At 45.8% G+C, this 21861-nt stretch overlaps 3 protein-coding genes across 3 annotated transcripts in view; 2 read left to right on the forward strand and 1 right to left on the reverse strand.

The window, feature by feature from the left end:
• The window catches only part of LOC137911928 (sodium/potassium-transporting ATPase subunit beta-233-like), a 4165-nt gene extending 2523 nt beyond the window's left edge, over positions 1 to 1642 (forward strand). Inside the window, exons 5-6 of the mRNA XM_068756264.1 lie at positions 251 to 334; positions 409 to 1642. Coding sequence (XP_068612365.1) covers positions 251 to 334; positions 409 to 669 — 345 coding nt within the window. The 3' untranslated portion in view covers positions 670 to 1642. The remainder of the gene's footprint in view (positions 1 to 250; positions 335 to 408) is intronic.
• A 4297-nt stretch (positions 1643 to 5939) lies between these two features.
• Positions 5940 to 17662, forward strand: creb3l1 (cAMP responsive element binding protein 3-like 1). Its single transcript, XM_068756216.1, has 13 exons — positions 5940 to 6047; positions 8784 to 8916; positions 10207 to 10293; positions 12225 to 12379; positions 12467 to 12548; positions 13492 to 13685; positions 14115 to 14261; positions 14469 to 14527; positions 15038 to 15106; positions 16584 to 16686; positions 16836 to 16989; positions 17270 to 17423; positions 17569 to 17662. The coding sequence occupies exons 1-13, from the start codon at positions 5940 to 5942 to the stop codon at positions 17660 to 17662; spliced, it is 1539 nt and encodes a 512-aa protein (XP_068612317.1).
• A 1012-nt stretch (positions 17663 to 18674) lies between these two features.
• Positions 18675 to 21299, reverse strand: harbi1 (harbinger transposase derived 1). The gene is made up of 6 exons (XM_068756498.1): positions 21135 to 21299; positions 20856 to 21058; positions 20640 to 20727; positions 20350 to 20557; positions 20100 to 20275; positions 18675 to 19692 (listed from the first exon to the last, which is right to left on the reverse strand). Exons 1-6 carry the CDS (start codon positions 21297 to 21299, stop codon positions 19492 to 19494), a joined length of 1041 nt encoding a protein of 346 aa, XP_068612599.1. The 3' UTR covers positions 18675 to 19491.
• Between the last annotated feature and the right edge of the window lie 562 nt (positions 21300 to 21861).

Below are 21861 nucleotides of genomic sequence, written 5' to 3' on the forward strand. Positions count from 1 at the left end.
GATGCGTCTAGACTGGATTACCAGACGGGTTAATTATGAAGCGGTTCTTATTCAGATCAGTCGAGTTTATGATCAGAACGCTGGAGATCATTTCACAATGTTCGAAGAAACTGAAAAAGAATTTCAGGGAACGTTTTTTCCATCAAACGGATCCGGAATCAGGAATAAACCGATTTTAACATTAAAACTCCGTTTATGGATTTAAGAATTGGGGGGGGGTCTCAGCTCTCTGCCTCGTTTCCTTGCTCAGCCTCCGGCCTCCAACGGAAGCATCCCCGAAGAGGCTCAGCCGAAGGTGCAGCGCAACGTCGTTCCGATCTTCTGCACCAACAAGGTAGGCGTTGTTTCCTCTTCCCCGTCTTCTCTCGCTGCCGTTTTTAATCCGGTTGCATTCTCCATCGCGTCCAGAAAGAGGAGGACGCCGGCAAGATCGGGGAGATAAAGTACTACGGCATCGGCGGCGGCTTCCCGCTGCAGTATTACCCCTACTATGGCAAGCTGCTGCACCCGCAGTACCTGCAGCCGCTGGTCGCCCTGCAGTTCACCAACCTGACCATGAACGCCGGGCTGCGCGTCGAGTGCAAAGTGTTCGGGGAGAACATCGACTACAGCGACAAGGACCGCTACCAGGGACGCTTCGACATCAAGATCCAGGTGGACAGTTTGTGACCGCTGTCCCCGAACCGCCCTCAATGAGAGCCGGGGGTATGCTAATGAGGGGGGAGGGGTTAGGCTGCAGCCGTTAAATCAATCTCAATTAGTCTGGAATAAGTGGGGGGGGGGGGGGCATCTGCATTGCTGCGTCCATTCTAGCGTTAGAATGTAATTATTAAATTAACGATAGTTCTTAGAATAAACTATTTATTCCGCTTCTCCTTAAAGCCACGGGACGTTGTTGAGGGTGCCGCTTCATAGGCCGTCGTCGCCGCCGCTGCGTGTGGCTCGATGTTTCTCTGCACCGCACGGTCCCTCGCTTTAGCATGTCCGTGTGTGTGTGTGTGTGCGTGACACACACACACACACACACACACACAGGACAAGGCTACACTCCAGGGAACTTCTTTCCTCCTCTTTTTCCTCCTCTTCTTTCCTCCTCTTCTTCCTTGGCCAGTTAAACGTGTGACGCGTTTTATTACCGGACCTCGTCCCTTTGACTCTTCATTTTTGTCCCGAGTGTCCAGCTTGTTGGACACCGGCCCTGCTGAGAGCGCTAACTGTGCTAACGGTGCTAACGAGAGTCTCGAAGGAAGCTTTTAAATGTCTTCTTTTTTTTTCATCACTGAATTGTGTTTTTAAAATCTGATTGTTCTAGTCATTGAGCATCGTGGAAGGATTTTATATTTATGCAAGTTGTACATTTAGTTTCTTTTCGAATATTATTAACGTACAAAATCCAATACCAGAGGGGAGTAAAAGTATCCAAAGCAAGTAACGCAGTACTCGTCGGATCGCGTGATGCTGAAGCTTTTGATTTGCGTTTTAGTGTTGAACGAACCCGACAGTTTTAATTTCACGACGACCGGCTTGAAAACGAAGACGTTAATATTCCAGCAGGATTTCATGCTGACATCGGCAAACGCTCCATCCGTTCACGCCTTTGTCAATTAATCAATGATGGACGCAAATAAAGTTCTAATGTGTCTTTCCTTTGTTTTCTTGTTTCTTGCTTGTGATGCTGCGTCCGAGGCCTTTGTCCCCATCCTGTCAGACGCTAGTCCCTGCGGGAATACTGCGTTGTCTCTGGCACAAATTAACTAAGTAAATTTACTCTGCGGTGTTTCTGCTCCAGATATTCAACGGTCGGCTGTTTATTACATCAGCAGGAAACTTTGCGGCAATTCCACACCTTTTATAACGACCTCGTTGTTTCACAGTTTCAGGTTTTCCTTCTTTTTTTTTATCTCCTGACTCAAAAAGTTGCTGAACGGCTCTTGATGACATTTTCAGGAAATGCTGGGAATGTTACCAGGAACAGATTCTGGGACATCTCGATTGATTATCGACCAATGTTGTTGGTTATTTTTCTAAACGTGGTGGGGGGGGGGGGGGGGTCCACTTGCGTTTCTGCCTCCTGCGCATTAAATATTGGGGCCGGAGATTTCTAACAAGCGTCGTCTTCTAGCGGAGTCGATTCCGAAGTGTTTGGAAACACTTTCAATCGTCTCTCAAAGGAGGTTCTGTCTTTTGCCGTCCTTCACCGAGGGACACTGTGGACAAACGGATTTGCTGCATCTTCAAAAGCTCCGGATCTAAATCCAGAAGAGTCCGTTATTCCAGAAGGTGCGTTTTTAGTGAGTAACTAATAATGATGTCGACGGGAATCCGATTGCTTATGGTTATGGAGTCTACAAACATTATGGATAAAATAAATGTAGGGGTATTTATTTTTCTATAGAATCTGAGCTGCTTGGTGGAGGTCTGTGATCTCGCCGTGCTTTTCGGGTTTCCCCTGTATTAGAGGGGCTGCTCCATAAAACCGAGACTCTTTATCAATGCGCCATTGTTGTCACCCGGAGCCACCCAGCTGTGAAAAGCCTGGCTCCGGCAGTGCACGCAGGACGATCGCCCCCACGTGCCTTTAAAGTGTCCCCCCCCGCGGTGGGATTATAGGCAGGATGGACTGTGGCCGTCTCGTCTCCAGAAGTTTGCAACCACGCAAAGACGGGCTTCAGCGAAACAATAAACTGATGCAAAGGCACAGCGTATCGTATTTGATGGCCTTTCAGGATTTTGAGACTTCAATTCAGTTCAACTTTATTTATATGGCGCCAGATCACAACAGAAAGTTATCTCAAGGCACTTTACAGGAGTCGGGATACCTTGGATGGCAGCTACAGGCTCAGCAGGGAGAGACAGAACCCAACTTGACCCACAAGAGCAAGAACTCTGGAGACAGAGACAAGGAAACTCTTCCCTTTAACAGGCAGAAACCTTGGGCAGAACCTAGGCTCATGGTGGACGGCCATCTGTCTGGACCGGCTGGGTAGAGAGAGAGAGAGAGCGCCGTCCGTTAAGATTTATTTTTTTCAGGTATTTAGACTCTAATTATTAGAGTATTCTGACGATTACTTCTTAGTTCGGGCTTTAAAGGGCAAATCTGAGTCCTGAACCAGACACTGAAGTTGTAATCGAGTACATCGAGCGCGTCTTTGAAGATGTGTCTCACCCAGCATCGGGTGAGACGGGGGGCGGGGGGGGGGTCCGGACCCTGTCACATTTCCACACTGCCAGCCGTTGCCTCTGTAACGGCCTGCAGCTTATCACTGTTACCAGGAAGGGAGGAAAGGAAGCGAGGGAGGGAGGGAGGGAGGAAAGAAGGAAGGAAGGCAGGAGGGAAGAAGAAAGGGATGGAGGAAGGAAGGGAGGAAGGAAGGAAGGAGGGAAGGTAGGATGGGAGGAAAGGAAGCGAGGGAGGGAGGGAAGAAAAGGAAGGAAGGCAGGCAGAAGGGAAGAAGGAAGGGATGAAGGAATTAATGAAGGAAGGAAGGTGGGAGGGAAGAAGGAAAGGATGGAGGAAGGAAGGAAGGAAAGGAAGGAAGGAAGGAAGGAAGGTAGGATGGGAGGGAAGGAAGCGAGGGAGGGAGGGAAGAAAGAAGGAAGGAAGGCAGGAGGGAAGAAGAAAAGGAGGAAGGAAGGAAAGGAAGGAAGGAGGGGGCAGGGGTATGTCGAGGTATTACTGTCTTTGACTCTCCGTCCTGAAATCCTACGGAAAACTTTATTAAAGTATAAAGAACATGAAAATACAGGCTTGGTGTGAATCAACGCGTCATCTGAGGACATGAGACCGACCTCCTGTGATTGTGCTGCCATCTACTGGCCAATAAGAGCAACTGCATGGTTTCTCTATAGGCCTGGGTTAACAGTAGCATCAGATACCTTTGAGCGCTAAGCTAAGTTTAGCCACCGCTAGCTCATCACCGGCGGCCGGTTTGTCTGTTAGCAGATTACTCAAAACGTTACAGACGGAATGATGGAAATGTGAGCAGGAGCAGATTCCTGAATGTTGGTGATGATCCAAAAGAGATCCTGGGATCACTTTGGAACCTTTTGGAAATGTTACATCCATGTTGGGTGCAGCATGCGGCGACATCGCAGCGGAGCCATGCAGGTGTTGGATTCGCTGCGTTGCAGAGATGACATCCGTTGTGATGGAGATGAAATGTGCCAGAATAAGCGTGTAGCGCTGTCTCGAGCATTTATCCAGAACTTTGAAAGCCGCCGTCTTGGAGACTTTCCGGTACACCAGGGAAACTCCCGTCCCGATTAGCAGATGCCCCCCCCCCCCCCCAATAAGCCAAACAGCCAAATATCTTCCACATCCTCTACAGATAGGACCGTGAGACAGACCACTCTCCATTTCTCCCAAGGGCTCCATGGCGTAGCCTGCTGCGTGCGTCCCGGGTGGGTCCCAGGTGCCCCCCCCCCCCCCCCCCGGAGTCCCATGTTCAGGTGAATAAATGTGATCAATCGCATTAAGAGACCAGTTAATAGAGTCCATGATTTAGTAGACCAGAGCCCAGAACACAGAAAGCAGACAGACGAGACGAGACAAAGAATGCAAGCAGGGACGAGAGGAGCAGAGAGATAGATAGATAGATAGATAGATAGATAGATAGATAGATAGATAGATAGATAGATAGATAGATAGATAGATAGATAGATAGATGATAGATAGATAGATAGATAGATAGATGATAGATAGATGATAGATAGATGATAGATAGATAGATAGATGATAGATAGATGATAGATAGATGATAGATAGATAGATAGATGATAGATAGATGATAGATAGATGATAGATAGATGATAGATAGATAGATAGATGATAGATAGATAGATAGATGATAGATAGATAGATAGATAGATAGATAGATAGATAGATAGATAGATGATAGATAGATAGATAGATAGATAGATAGATAGATAGATAGATGATAGATAGATGATAGATAGATGATAGAGAGATAGATAGATAGATAGATAGATGATAGATAGATGATAGATAGATAGATAGATAGATAGATAGATAGATAGATAGATAGATGATAGATAGATGATAGATAGATGATAGAGAGATAGATAGATAGATAGATGATAGATAGATAGATGATAGATAGATAGATAGATAGATAGATAGATAGATAGATAGATAGATAGATGATAGATAGATGATAGATAGATGATAGAGAGATAGATAGATAGATAGATAGATAGATGATAGATAGATAGATGATAGATAGAGAGATAGATAGATGATAGATAGATGATAGATAGATAGATGATAGATAGATAGATAGATAGATGATAGATAGATGATAGATAGATAGATAGATGATAGATATGTATGTTTGCCACTTTTCCAGTGAAATTACTGCTTTGACTGTTTCTGAACGCAGATTGATCCGCTATCAATCGCCGTTTGTCCCTTTCCCAGTGAGCAGAACGCCGTTTATAAGCCGGACTTCCTCTGATCGCTGCCTCATAGCGAACCGGCTTTCTAGTCGGAGTGTAACGATTTTTTAATAATTAAATATTTGTCTGTCCAGATGCAGCCATCAAAAGAGCCACATCTGGCTCCTGAGCCATAGGTTCCTGACCCCTGCCCTAGGTCCTAGCGCCGCCTCTGTATCCACATGTGTGCCTTGTCGGCCGCGTCATTTGACGTCGCGGGGCGGTTGTTCGCTGCATATTCATAGCCCGAGGAGACGGCGCGCTCCAGAGACGCAGCCGCGCGCGCGCGCAGCTGGATGTGCAGGAAAAGTCTCCGGGTTCGCCGCTGAGAGGAAGCAGCAGCTGATTGGATTAACCCGCTGACCCCCCCGGGGTCGATCCACCCTGGACACGGACGCCGTTCACGGCAGCCGCCCGAGCGGGAGCGCGCGCCGCTGGGTTCTAATGCAGGAATAAGTCGCGGCCGGTGCGCGTCGGCGGACACGATGGAGTCCCTCTTAGACAGTCTGACAGTGGAGCGGCTCTGCCCGTCCGGAGGCGCCAACCTGTTGGACCTGGAGGAGCTCAGCGACGGAGAGTTTCTCTCGAACGAGGTGAGAGTCCCGCGGGCTCGTCACCGATCTCTCCGACGCGCGTCGGGGGGTGGTCGTCACGTCACGTGTGCGTCAGCAGCCCTCCGAAGCTGTTTGTGCGTTCCACCCAGAACCGGACCTCAGCAGGGAGGCGCAGTTACTAGATCCTGAATGGCATCCGGGGCTCACAGTGCGTGCGCACGCGCGTGTGTGTGTGTGAGAAAGTCTTCTGCTTTCAGTTCCATCGTTGAGATTGGAAATCGATCGTTATTCGATCGGTTGTTATTTAACCTCAGGCGAGACGGAGGTTGTGTGATCGGGTTTGTCCGGCCAGTCCGTTGGCACGGTAACTCAAAAGGTTCAGGGCGAATCTTGATGACATTTTCAGGAAATGTTGGGAATGTTACCAGGAAGAGATGATTTCATTTCGGTGATGATCCGGAAGAGATCCTGGATTATGGAGCGGTTTGAAGTCTTCGGTCGCATGGCGCTTCAAGATGTGTTCCTCAATATCTCGGTTGATTGTTGACCGATGTTTATGGAATTTGCCGCGGCCATGTAGGGCAGGGGCCTCTATCCCACCACCAAATTTCATCCGGATTGGATCCAGAATGAAGTCGGTAGAAAACAAATAACGTAATCGAAAAGCCCATTTACGGATTGCAAAGAACAAAGCGATAGGTGATTTGAAGAGGAACATCAAAGCCAACTTTACTGGGGAGGCTCTGCACCAACAGGAAATTATGTTCCACTGTGACGGGAGTCAATAAAGTTTATGCTTAGAAATATTAAATAATAGGATCACTATGTTGATTGAATAATTATATATATATATATATATATATATGTTTTTCTGCCCATTACTGCAATGGCTTCTGTCTCAGACAATGTCGTCTTCCCTTTTGGCCTTTGTTTTTCTTTTTTCTTTTTCACCAGACCTCTATTCGAGCCAGTGAGTCAGCCGCACAGTCTGCTCGTGGTTTATGACCCCCCCCCCCCCCTCCCCATCCCTGCTGCTCTGCTGCTATGGATGATTAGCTTTACTGCACTTTTTTCTTCTTTTTGTTTCCTTTTTAGCTTTCTTTAGTTTCATGCATATTTAAGTAGGGGCGGCTTAACATGCAGTCCATGCTTTTCATTTTTGTCTGGGCCGGGGATTGAACCAGCAACCCTCCGGTTCCCAACCCAAGTCCTGAGCCACTGCCGCCCACAGGTTGCAAAATCTGAAAGAAAAATGTTTTTTTTTTTTCTCGCTCTCTTTGATCCAGCAGTTTTGTCTCCACCTTCGACCACGCCCATTTTTGGCTCCATTATTTTCTGGGGGGCGGGGCATTAATATATTTTTTTATAAATTACAAATGTAAATAAACTTCAGAAATGTGATTACATTTAATTTGATTCAGACTGCGAGAAACCTCCAGCGTGAACATGTTTGTTTGTTTGTTTGTTTGTTTTTGAAAGCTAAGCGTCGCCTCCCACAGATCAAAGTGATGAAGCATACCAATAAAGTTGCGGGGCATGAAGACGAGGGAGAGGAGTTTCATCTGGCTTTCTCTCTGAATTGCCGACTCGATAATGACAGACGTTTAACTTTGACGTGAAATTGCTTTTCTTTTTTCTTCTTCTGTGGTTTTCTGTATGTTTACAAGCAGAGACTTGACTCCCAGAGCTGGACGTCGAAGCAGTGAATGTCTGATCGGGGCGTCATCGGCATGTTCAGTGCTTCTAAGACTCACGAGCACGTTGGCTCCGAGTGAAATACAGTTATTAACATGTAATAAGCGCGTGTTACAAACAGCAGCACATTCACAGGGAAGAATCTTTTACCTGACTTAAAAATAATAATTTTGAACTGGTATTTATTTCAGGAAGATATTCAAATGTTCAAGTATAATAAATATTGTCTCATTTCAGCCTGTTTCATTCACTAATGAACTTAATAATTACAGTATTTTCTGCCGTCTATGAGTGTTTTTTACAAACTTAAAGCTGATGAAATCTTCTGCCGATAAATATAATCTAAACATCTTTTCAGGAATAAACCTGCCAGATGTATTCAGTTCCCCCTCGTCTGTGTCCCTGCTCTACTTCAATGGACTCTCCATTCAGACCCTGCACTCCAGTTATAGGAAGACACGCCCATTTCAGTGGCTCATTTGCATGCTTGTCACCGATTGGAGAGAGAGAGAGAGAGAGAGACATTGTGTAATGAATGAATGTAATATAGAAGTTTCACTTTTTGAATGCCATTACTGAAATAAATCAACATTAATTTATTTAAATAGGGACAGAGCATATTAATGAACATATAAAATAAGTAAATATGCAGATTACAGCCCTCGACAGGTTGATATAAAAAAATAAAAAAGGCACATGGAACATAAAACAGGCAGTTGTTCTTTATTTGATGTAGCTATTGAGAGGCGGGGGGGTTATAAAATCTCTCAATTGGTTTTAAGATGGTTTCACCTGTCTGACAGTTCTTGAACTCCAAAATACACATTGGATCGATCAATATTGGAGGCCTTTTTAGAAAAAAACCGTACAGACAGTTTTCTGATCCTGCCTTCAATTAAATACAAATAAATGAGCCAATTTTGAATGTGGGTTAGGGTCACAGAAGTATGCTTGTGTGTTTTCTGTGTCTCACACACACACAATAACCGCTAGCCGCGGTTCCAACCGAAACGGTCGCTTCTTCTTGGTGTCGTGACTCCTACTGAATTCAACGACTGCTTCTGTCTCCACGTTTCTCAGACTTTCCCAGGAGATCAGATGGAGGACTTCAGCAGTGACTTATTCAGCAGTTTCTTCGATGACCATCTATTAGAGCGACCCCAGCTGGCAGACAGACCCTCATTTCTACTCATGGACATAGACAGCAGCCCAGGTCAGCGCTTTCTTTATTTAAAAAAATGGCGTGCACCTTTCCATGTCAACCAGAAAGCCACGGCTGAATTGAAAGAGAGACCATGTCAGAGGTGCCCCCCCCCCCCCCCGCCCCCATAGGACCCTAAGGGTCCCGCAAAGCTTGATGAACAAGGTGACAACGAAGGGAATAAAAGAACCCTGCGTGAGCAATGAAACGCCGAAACTATCGCTGCAGCAGCGTGAACATGTATTATCTGTGTATTTATTTGCTATGGTTATGGATACATTTACAAAACTGCAGTATTTGGTGGGTGGCATTCCGGCTCGCCTTCTAATTATGGGTGACTCGCCAGACCGCCGTCTTTATTTGGGTGGCTCACCAGCCATTTATATTCACTTTAATCTTCATACAAGTGAAGCCTTTTGACTTCTTGCTCTATCTTTTCCTTCTTGCTATTTTTCTGCTTCATCGCTTCGGTCTATTCTAATCTAGAGTCTCTAGACGATGTCCTTGTCGATCTAGAGACTCTAGATCATCATCGCTTTCCCCGTCCTCGTGTGTTTCCAACGCCACGCCTTTCATGTGAATTACCGCTTTTTGGTTGGCTGACTCTCAATTCTGTTTTCCCGCGCGAGTCAACATTCTCTAAATGACGAGATGATTGTCTCCTGGGGGGGGGTATTCCCATGTTTCCATTGTCTCACACACTTGGAGGCATCGATTCACATAAGCTGCAGGTTTTATTATAATACTGTAATACAGAGTGTTTTTGAAGGTTCAGAGACAAATTACGGACACAAACATTATCAGTGCACCGTAATGTCAGCAGACACACACACACATCTGGAATACGTGAAACAAATATTATGCGATTAGAAAGCAGAAAAAAAGAAAAGAAAAGAAACATTTATTCCACTTGCTTTTGTGTTAATGCAGCATAGATGTCATTTTGCTGGTTTATTACATAAAGCACCAAATTATTACATTTTCTTCATAAAAAAAAAGGTGTATCATCTGCATTTTGTAATAACCAGTGCGATGTGTAACAACTTATTACAAAAAGCGGCAAACTTTATTACATATTGGGTTCAAGAAGTTTGTTACAAAACGTCACAAAAGAAGATACTCATTTGCATTGATATTTTGCTGCATCCTGTATCACCTGTGTGTATAAACCACTGCCCAGATGTGATAGTGTTGTCATCGTCCACGCTAAATATTGATGGCCTCGATTCAACGCGTCTGTGATCAAACCCGATGCAGGCAGAATCGTTTTATTCTGTATATCTGGCTTTTTAAATTGCACAGATATTCAAGCGGAGCACAGCTACTCTTTGAGTGACGACTCCGCCCCCCCGAGCCCAGCCTTGCCGGTCAGAATGGACCAGGACTCGGGTACGTCTCTGGTCTTTGAACGGTCTCTGAACTTTTGCTTTCATTTTGCTCTTTGTCAATCGAAATCTTTCTTTAAGATTTATGATGAATTCTGTAATATGCATGAAGGTCTTCTACCAGAACCTTGCAGCGAGAGGCTGTGGCGTTTTCAAACTAGCCTGTCTCGGCTGGTTTCAAGGCGCCGTCGCCTGCGGCAACCGTTTTGAGATCTTTCTGACAAGTCGCCTTCACAATCTCCCCTGGTCTTCTTCCGCGTCCGAGTCTCCGCCCATCCTCTCGCTGTCACTGTCTGTACCTGTCTTTCTTGCTCTGTCCTCCGTTTGTCCTGGAGATCCTGCAGCTTAGGCAGGAGCCCGGTCTTTCCTCCAGTTAAGCCCTGCCAACCTAACTCTCTCGCTCGCTCTCTTCTCTCTCCCACTCCCTATCTCTGAACTAACATGTGGTTTTGAGCCGGCCGCTTCAGACCAAGCCAGCGGAAACTCTTTCTTCTGTGAGTTTATCTCTCTCTGTCTGTGTCTGTCCTGTTTTCGATCCGTTTCTCCTAATCCTGTTAAAGCCACTTTATTGTCTTGGGTATCGCATGACCGCTGTTTCCAAAAATACCAAAAATGAACCGAAACAAAAGCAGCTGGGAATTATTATTGTTTTTTTTTTTTTTACTCTTTAGAGCACAGAACACATCAGGATGAATGAATGAGCGTAAGACGGTCCTGATCGCTCCCGTCCTTCCAAACCAAACATGTTTGCTGCAGTTGGACGTAAATGGAATGTAAATGTGAACCGATGCCAAACCAAACAATCTAGTTCTGAAATGTACTCGTCACACTATAGATAACTTTTGGAGGAACACCTGAACTGGGACGTAAAAGTAATATTCAATTTATTGTTGATAGAAGTATTCTAGTAGTCTTTGGCATTCGTACCCCAGCAGGAAGTGCCGTCTTAGTCTTAAGCCCTGAAGTTCTTTATCCCGCCACACAGCAGCCTAATAAGGGCAGATGGGCGATTTGTTCGTCTTAAAGGTCACATATTCTACCCTTTTTCCACAAGTAAAAGCAGTTCAAAAATTTATTCAATGTATTACAGTCTTTGGTCAACGTAGCAAACAGATGCTGCAGGACAGCGTCCGTCTTTTCTGTCTCAAACGTATAACGAATAACGAAAATGAATTCATAGCACGCTACCATGGTAACCCGTGGGGTGACTTTTTCTTTTTTTGCACACACTAAAACATTTTGGCAAATTTTGCCAGAACTTTACCATCAAAAATAAACTTTATCGACTCTGTTCTTCTTCTGATTCGGCGCATCACCGTGAGGCTCTTGGGAGTTCAGTCAGCTAGCTATCAGCGGTGTTATCATGGCGAGTACACCAGGTTCCAGTGGTTCTTTCCAAAATAGTTGCAACATGGACTTATTTCAAGAGAGATATCCGCCCTTTGCTGTGAAAGTGTTGAGAGTAGGACATCGAGTACGCTGCAGCATTTTGAGAGTAAACCCGAAAAAAAAAACTTCAGAGATGAGGCGCAAAAAGCGGAGTCGGTAAAAACGGCGCTAGCAAAAGAGGCACCGGCAGACCAGACCTCAAACAGCTGAGCCGCGATAGAGGACAGGGATCCCACGGAACTATTGATTTATAGATGTGCACTATTACATATAGTACCGGTAATTGTAAAGTGGCATGTGTCATGGAAAGGTTTGCCTACCCCTGACTAGAATATGATCGCTTGATGCTCAGGATGCTGAAGTCCATCCATCCATTTTTCACCTCTAATACGGAGACACCGGAGACAAAAGTCTCACCGGGGATTTCCAGACTTCCCTATCCCCAGCTCTTCCGGGGGGTATCCCAAGCCATTCCGAGGCCAGCCGAGAGAGTACGTCAATGAAGTCGAGCATGCCTTGTTAAAAGGGTTTGTTCCCCTTTCTTAGAGTTTGAGTGGAACTTCAGTCAGGACCTTTCAGCCATCTTGGTGAAACAAGAGAAGCCTGAAGTAGGTCACCGGCTTGATGATCAATCCTTAGAAGACCCGCCTCTCATATTACACCCGGCTCCGCCTTTCAGAGGATCACCATGGAGACACACCGTGAGCATCCACATACGAATTGCATGGTTGTCGATGATGGTTCAGTAGTAACTGTTACCTCGTGTGTTACTTTGTGTGTTTGTACAGGAGTGCAGTGACGGTGAATTAAAGCCAATAACCATCAAAGATGAACCCAGAGAGATGGGACAGTATCTCAGCCCGCCCTGCGGTACACGCTCCAACACAGCTCACACACACCCACTATTTATTTACGTGACCTGGTAACGGACAAAGTGGTTAGTTGCGCTACGGTCGTAGATAACGGGTTCAGAGGAATAAACCCTTGAGATGATCTGTCTCGTTTTTTGGGGGGGGTCCTCATTTTCAGATCAACTAATTAAATGACTTTACATACAAAACATGAATGTACAAACATTACACACTGCCAAACATAGTCACTCATACATGCTCCAGTTTTCTCACCCATCCCACACAGTTTAAACAAAAGTGAACACACCCATGTACAGTATATAATATAATATATATATATACAATAAATATCAATACATATTAAAAGAAAATTATAATAATTTTGTGAATAATTGGTTACGGCATTTTTATACAATGGAAATGACGGTGATAAAATGTCAGCATAATCCAAAATTGGAAATAACTGAGGAACATTTTTTTCTTGAGGGAAAATTAAAACAATGAATAGAATGATATAATATTCGCAACACAGGATTTAATTTGTTTATTAAGTTATGTACGTGAGTGCGAAAGGAGAGACCGAAATCAAGACAAAGCCCGAGATATTTTACCTGCCGTAACATTTTTTATTAAAGTTAATTTCAGATGAAAAAGCATTGCATACGATTTCATTTGGTTTAGAACGAGCTTGTTGGATAGTTTGCCACCGCTGGATTAAAGCAAAGGCATTTTGTAAAGTAATGCTGATGTCAGAAATATTAGGTTTAGAACAATAAATAACAGTGTCATCAGCATAACGTTGAACACATTCCGTACAGAAGCAAGGGAGATCCTAAATAAATAAAGGGAAACGGACTGGCCCAAGAGATGAGCCTTGTGGACTGCCTCTGTCAATGCCACTCAACTCTCATTTACACGCCAGCAAAAGGAGAAGCTCTCATCCAACGCCCTCCCTCCTTTAGAAGATTCACTCCAGCTCCCACCCACCCCTCCCAGCAGTAGTCACGGTGACAGCGATGGCTCCCTTCCACCCTCCTCCCCACACCTTCTTCTGCCACCATCATCCCCTCCACCGCAGCATAGGCAAGGGGGTCGGGCTTCTTCCTCCTCCTCTTCCTTGGCCATCTCCTCTTCACCTCTCCTCACTGCACCACATGTAAGTGAAACGGCAGCATCCCTCATGCACGGTCTCTGTTTAATATCCTATTATTACCTCCGCCAAGAGGGTTATGATTTCACCGGCACTGGTTTTTGGTCAAGAACCGAGGTTCTACTGTATCTCGGTTGATTATTGACCGATTATGGAATTTGATGGGGATTTCTATCTTACCACCAAATTTCATCCGGATCGGATCCGGATTGATTACTTTTAATGGCAGCTTTTTCATATAATATTATCTTGGAAAATATGGATTCAATTCACTCACCAAAAACCGGTCAAGGGGGTCCAATATACACTATGATGCAAAATGTTGTGTCATCCCGTATTCCAAAGTTCTATCTTTAATGCCTGGGGAAACAGATCCAGTTGAAATCGGGGTACATTTTCACAACGAAACGATTTTATATGTACTTTTTGGTGCAGAAGCTGCTGGGTTCAGGGCCCCTAATGCTGACAGAAGAGGAGAAGAGGACTCTGGTTGCTGAGGGTTACCCAGTGCCAAACAAACTTCCTCTCACAAAGGGTGAAGAGAAGGCACTGAAGAGAATCCGACGGAAGATCAAAAATAAGGTAAATATGGCACGTCTTTCTGCACCACTATGAATCACCAGCTTGGGGAGCAGGGCGGCCCAAATGGACTGGGAGGGGGGGGGGGGGGACATTAGTCCGTCGGGCCAAACAAGAACAGAGACAGAAATCTGAATTCAAACCATTGAATCCATCTGAACAAGCTGCTTCTCGTAGTAAACAAAGAGTCTCTGAAATCTTCCCACCCAGATCTCTGCTCAGGAGAGTCGGAGGAAAAAGAAGGAGTATGTGGAATGCCTGGAGAAAAAGTAAGTCTTCGAGCATTCCATTTGTTACTATTTTTTTTCCATAGCTTTTGATTTACCCGTGTATCGTCCTGTGATTGTACGTTTGATCCTTTGAACATCCCATCAGACAATATCAAAAGTAAATACACCGCTATGGCTTGAGATGGACGGCGAACCCCAAAATACAGAGACGGAGACGCAGGACAAGCTCTGAATGCTTTTTAATACAATCAAAGCATATAATATAATGTTAGAAATAACAGCGGCAACCTAAAGACACAAAAGACGGGCTGGGGGAGGGCATAACGGAAAAGCACGGCCCGAACTAAACAACGTGTGAAACCAACGGTAGCCAATGTGGCTTTTAAAATGGACAGTGATTTTAATTGGATCGTCAAATTAGTGCAGTGGTAAAGTCCAGCTCTTTAGCGTACTTGCTAAGCTCCTCCCACAAGATACCACGAGGGACGTGATGCAACGCCTTCTTCAAATGCACAAAACGCATGTGAACTGTGTGCGTATGTGTGACAGGGTGGAGAGCTACACCTCAGAAAACGGCGACCTGTGGAGAAAAGTAGAAAACCTGGAAACCGCTAACAGGTGAGATTCAAACACAACACGGCTGACTGGAAGAGCAGGACTCGAACACAACACGGCTGACTGGAAGAGCAGGACTCGAACACAACACGGCTGACTGGAACAGCAGGACTCGAACACAACACGGCTGACTGGAAGAGCAGGACTCGAACACAACACGGCTGACTGGAACAGCAGGACTCGAACACAACACGGCTGACTGGAACAGCAGGACTCGAACACAACACGGCTGACCGGAACAGCAGGACTCGAACACAACACGACTGACTGGAAGAGCAGGACTCGAACACAACACGGCTGACTGGAACAGCAGGACTCGAACACAACACGGCTGACTGGAACAGCAGGACTCGAACACAACACGGCTGACTGGAAGAGCAGGACTCGAACACAACACGGCTGACTGGAACAACAGGACTCGAACACAACACGACTGACTGGAACAACAGGTCTCGCCCCAGAGGCGTCGACCGTGTCAGAAAGCAGAAACCACTAAGACGCGATGTGGAGCAGCCAGCTCGTGATTCTGGAGCGGTTGGGTTGCCGGTCGGTCTGTCTGTCTGTCCGTCCGTCAGACTGTCGTTGACACAGACACTTGGGAGTGGCTTTCATCATGGAGGACGGCCCCCGTCACTCCGCGCCACACACAGCGATGAATCAATGAGTCGGCAGAATCAAACTGGTGACTGACTTTAAAGCGTCTCGTTTCTATAAACACGCCGATGCAGCCGGACGAAGTGGGTCAGTGTTGCTGGTTTATTAGGTAGACAAGAATAGAGTTAACCCCCCCCCCCCCCCCATGTACCTCCTCATTTGCTTTATTGGCCAGAATGGGAGTAAGATTTGTGGTATTTTCATCCAGTAGTGTTCACATGGAGGATCACAATCTGTTTAGCCTAGCGTAGCACAAAGTGTAAGCAGGGAGAAACTCAGTGATTTACTTAGTTTAAATATGAAATATGACTCCAGATGATGTTTTGAATTGCTAAAAGGTTTTTACTTTATATTCTGATTGATTTCATCAATAATAAATACTTTAATGTTTATCTATAAAGGGACAATGTAGAAAAATCTCTATCATTTCTCTATCCATCTCCTTGTTTTTGACTCTCCTCCTACCTGCCATTCTCTCTCTCTCTCTCTCTCTCTCTCCCTCCTTCTCAACCCAGCCGGTCCAGACAGATGGCCGTCCACTTAGGTTCTGTCCAAGGGTTTCTGCCTGTTAAAGTGCTTGCTCTTGTGGGTCAAGTTGGGTTCTGTCTTTCCCTGCGACTCCTGTAAAGGGCCTCGAGTCGACTTTCTGTTGTGATCTGGCTCCAGAGAAATCAAATTGAATTGAATCATTTACGCGTTCGAACATTCATGTTCGCAGGACTTTGAGAAGGTCAAATCTAAGAGTCAGAGGCTTCATATTTTGCCACTTTATTCCACTTGCTGTGTAATCCTTCCGTCTCTCTCTCTCTCTCTCTCTCCTCCTCAGGTCTCTCCTCCAGCGGCTCCAGAAGCTTCAGTCGTTGATTTCAGAGAAGGTCGTTCCACATTCTTGTAAAATAGCCTCAACTCAAACGGGGACATGCCTCATGGTAAAACACACACATTCATTTTGATATTGTTGTCCCACACACACACACACACATTAGTATGGTCTCATACTATCCTGCCGGACGCTACTGAGCTCGTCCCAGGACCTCGTCTTTCTGACGGTCAACATGTTTTGTGCTTCTCTGTCCAGATGGTGGCAGCGTGTTTCGTCCTGGTGCTGGGCTCCTTTTCCCCCTTCCTTTCTCCCTTCTCCTTCTTCGCTGACACCTCCTCTTTGACCTCATCTTCCTCTCATCCCTCCTTGCCTCCTCTTTCGTCAGCGGACCCCTACACCACCACTCAGGGTAGGCGTGCCTTTAGATTATTCTTATTATTATAGGTGTTATTTAGCAATTGTTCAAGGAAAGAGGTCACATTCAGACACTCATTGAAGTTTTTTTTTTGCCCATAAAACTTTGCTTCTGTATTTATTCTTTAGTTAAGAGTATTTACGTATTTTTTACAGAACAAATATACATTTGTAGCAAAGAAATTAAATGTAGAGAGAAACGTACGTAAGAATTTCAAATGTTGGTCAAATTGCAGCCCAAATGACTTTCAAATGTGTGTGCGTGATTGCCGTAGTCCGTTCCCGTAGCCTGCTGTTCTACAGCAAAGGGCCCCGACCGGAGGAGAGTTCCATGACATCAGAAGGGGAGGGGCCGCGTTCCATCCAAACAAGTGGATACACCACTGATGTGCAGCGCAACCGGACCGGCGGGCCCAAGCTGGGCCAGAGGTACTGAATATATGTACACACACTTTTGTGTATTAACCCATTCATTGCCCTGTTAACAGAGTGTCTGTCCTCCTCTCAGGGAAACAAAACCAGATCAAGCCTCAGGGTTTTTCTGACACAACCCGACCCAATCTCTGGCCCCTAGAAAAGACGCAACGCTCCAGACCCGCCAACGCTTCAAATCAACCGCCGCCTCGCTCATCGAGTCTGAGCCTGTGGGCGGCGCCCGCGACGCCTGAATACGCTCGATTCTTTTAAAGGGGCCGACTTCTTGAAATTCACAATTTTATGCATTTAAAGATGGCAGAATTGATTAAACCCAACCAATCTGTTGATTTTAGGTTGAAATAAATAATACATCCCGACAATATAAAGACACCAAGAAATGCACTATTCTACCACTACATGTCATAAACCCGTGCGTGAACCCTGATGATGATTGCACTGCGGGAATATGCACATGGTGCTTGCATTTTACTACCAAGGCTAAATGAAACATGTTCCAGGTCTCACCTTGTAAACACGGATGCAGATTATTGCGTATTCTTTTTATCCAAGGTAAGAAAAGAAGAGACTGAATGTTGAAATGGTTCGGTTCTATATTCGCTAAATTAGAGTCACCGTAGCATCAAATATTTTTTCTAGCTCTGTGCCATTTGAAAGGGCCGTTCACTTGCTTGGCCTTTACTTTCACAACCATGAACCTGGAAGTGTTTAAATCAGAACACCTGTTAGTCAAGGTAGAACAAAATTTTATCTCCGCTAACAGTTGCGTAAAAGAGTAAAACGTCTATTTGTCCACTTTTTAAATTCTTCTCTGGGATTTAAATTAGTTTCTGACAAAAAATATAAAATCTATCGAGAGAAAACCTGTATTTTCACAAACTAGGACCGTCGAAGGGGGCCTGGCTGAGGTCATCAAAGTATATTTTATGGAATTTAAAATTGTGTATGTAATATATTTGCAGCATTGAAAAAGAGCATATTTTAATTATTGCAACAAAAAAATCTAGTTGTTTTTAAGAATAGTTTCTATGTTTCTGTTTTCGAAAAAATGTTAAAAAAATAAAATAAAACTTATATCCTGAGCATAAAAAAAGAGCATATCAATTTAAGCAAAAAAAAAAAAAAAGTGTTTTGTCATTTAGAGTAACGTGAAGTTTGACGAACGCCGTTGGTTTCACTGCCGTTACATGAAAACCGTTTGCCGTCAGCCGTGTCTACAAAAAAAAAAAGAGAGTTCACCTTCAAGGTCATCCAAGGACATTTATCACACATCGATAAAAACAGCCCTGCACATCTGTTAAGCTCTTATTTCGCCTTCGCTGCCTGTTTGGTCATGCGTATTTACAGACTATTTACCGTTTTGCACAGTGAAGCTCAAACATTCAAACGAAGGCAGACTTAAAGGAAAGTATTTTATTTTTTTAAATGACCCTGACCATCAGATTTGAACAAGAGACGCACACAACGCTGGCATTAAAACGTGCTCGTGTGACAGCAGTGCATGTTGTATTTATTCCTGCCTGTATAAAATGTGTATATATTGATGACAATTACATTCCAGGAATAAAATGCCACTAGCTCCGCTTTTTGTCATCCACCCAGTATTACAATGAAAACCAGCATCTTACTTACCTCCACTGTGCCCCCCCCCCCCCCCCCATGCTACACACAAACGCGCCACGTCGGCCCTCAGTGCGCCCGTGTACATAAAAGTCATGACAATTTCCTATGTGTATATAAATGCGTTGTTTCTGACCTGAAGTTTTAACCTGTGGAAAAGAAATCGATTGTTTAAGAAAGGATGATGGAGAGCTTTTTTTTTTTTACTTGATTATTTCAACCTTTCCGTGTCTGATGGGAAAGAATAATCGAGCACTTTCCAAGAATTTGCTTTGACAGTATCATATTTCCTTGTTCTATAGCGTCTTGCATGTTCCCCCATATATACCCATGTTATCTTAGCGTAGTCGGTAGAATAGAAACCAGCAAAATATTAAAAACCTGCATCAGCAACAGCGTCTCTGTGGACTTGATTGTGGTTCTGATCGTGGCTTTTGGCAGCTCAGCTGAAGTCTCTGAGTATGAGCTGTTTCCGGAGCTCCTCTGCCTCGCTGTCGCGCTCCTCGGGTCCCTGAGCGACGCCGTCGGGTTGCTCCGGGGGGTCTGTCCGCTCCAGAGTCCAGGCATCTAAGCCAGACTGCAGGGAGGCGTTGTGGAGAACACAGCAGGCCAGCAGGATAGACGAGCTCCTCTCTGGAGAATACTGCAGAGGAGAGGCGCTCAGTTTCTTTTCAGGAAAAACTACCCTTTAACAGGCAGAAACCCTTGACCAGAACCTAAGGCGCATTGTGGATGGGCCATCTGTCTAGACCGGCTGAGTCTTGATCAAAGTTGCCTCCGAGCCAACAGACGCATGAGGTTTCTCCGTTTTGTGATCATTTACCAAAACAACTGATAAAAGATAAAAGACGGCTGCTTTTAATCACGTAACAAATCTCAAAACAAAGATCAAATAATATTTCTTTTTTTTTCCAAAAGCCAACCTGATCAGATAAAAAGGACTTTAGTTTCCTTTTCAGGTTCAATTCTTCACTGTAGCTTCTAAGATAAAAGCGCTACACACGCGCACACACACGCGCACACACACACACACGCACACACACACAATACCTGCAGGTATCCTTTGGCTCCGTCCAGACATCTAAATCTAGTCTGGATTGCTCGGAAGGTTCTGTCCACAATCTCGTGAGTCGCTGCGTGGGCCAGATTGTATCGGAACTCTGCAGGGGATTCCGGGCAGTCCACTGGGGTCATCACCCACTTCTTCAGAGGGTAGCGGCGGTCGCCTAGGAGACATCAGATCCGATCGAATCGTGGGTCAACCTCAGACTTCGAATGGCGTCTAAAATCCACGCGTTACCAAGCAGCCAGCCGTCCTGGACGCCCTGAAGCTGCTGGCGGAGACGCGATCTCTCGAGAACGTCGGCGTCTTTGAGTCCGCCTGGCCAGCAGGTCTCGGCGCCGAGCAGCAATCCTCTGGCGTCGCAGACCAGCTGGCAACCCACGGAGTGGAAGCCCTTTTTGTTCACGTAGGAAGAGTCCTCGTTGTTTGGGGCTTTGATCGTGACCTGAAGAAAGGAGCGCGACGATCAGCTCGGCCGGCCGCAGAACACAAAGCGCTCCGGAGAAGCTAAAGTGACACGCGAGAACCTGAACGCAGTCCAGCACCCCCAGAACCCCCGGGAACCCCGCCACCCTGCGGAACTCCTGGGAGGACCGCTCTCTGCTCGGATCATCTCTGTTCGGGGGGGGGGGGGGGGGGGGGACATTCAGTGGTTTCTGTTACTTCTCATTTGATGTCATACAAATAATGAAATACACAGGGTATTAATATTCTCATAATAAGCCCCCCCCCCCCCCCCTTACCGGTCGAAGGTGATGAAATCGGGCGCTTTCTCCACCAGGGCTCTGGTCACGTTGGACACGCACCTCGACATCGACGCCTGACTGATTCCGATCGTATCTCCCATCGACGTCTGGAACGAGCCGGATGTGTAGAAGCCCAGAGCGGCCAACACCTGGACCTCGGGGCTGATGGCCCTGGACCGCTGGGTGCGTCGGCTGAGAGCCTGGGGGGCAGAAAAACAAGCGTCTGCGCCGGTTCACGGGTCATAACTGGCGAATGGGAGTCAGAAACACACACACCTCTCTGAGCAGCTCCACCAGATACAGAATAAACTCCCGGGGGAAGCCGAACTGCGTGAGGAGGAAGTCGTCCGAGACGGAGTCCAGGTCGAAGCGGTCCAGGGTCTTGTGTCCTCGGCCGTGTAACAGGAGATCGCAGTCTAAGATGGCTATAGAGACGGCCATGCTGTGGACAAGACGGGTTTACGTCGGTCAATAAGTTGCATCCTTGTGCAGGAATCCTATCTGGCGTTTAGGGTGGTCTAAAAAACAATAGAAATAGAATCCTGATATTCTGGAAACGTGATTTTAGAGAGATTTTTTTGGGGTCATTGAGTGTCCCCAAACTCTCCACGCTTCGCAATGTTTTGGCTAGATGGTGACGTCATGACCCGCCCTGCTCGGATTCTCATTGGCCAGTGTTCGGCGACTAAGCTAGGTTGCTAAATCCGGTTTTGGTACGAGTACGAGGTGTGAAATTGGTTCCGGTTATAGTAGGAAATGTACCCCGCCTAAGCCAATAGCAAGCCGGGACCGGCTCCAGACACTCACGTGACCCGCAAAGCGGAAGAACATGGATTTCTCTGAATGAAGTTCGGCCGATGCTAACTGTTTAGCATTTGAGCTTTCACGGACCTCTCCCCCCGAATCGTTTCAGATGGTCATGCATGCTATGATTCGAGTGACACGTGACGTGGTCGCTATAAAGTATGTCATGATAAATGAACGCAGAACTAACTTCATTCAC

Source organism: Brachionichthys hirsutus, chromosome 24 (assembly GCF_040956055.1).
Source record: "Brachionichthys hirsutus isolate HB-005 chromosome 24, CSIRO-AGI_Bhir_v1, whole genome shotgun sequence".
Classification (NCBI taxonomy): Eukaryota; Metazoa; Chordata; class Actinopteri; order Lophiiformes; family Brachionichthyidae; genus Brachionichthys; species Brachionichthys hirsutus.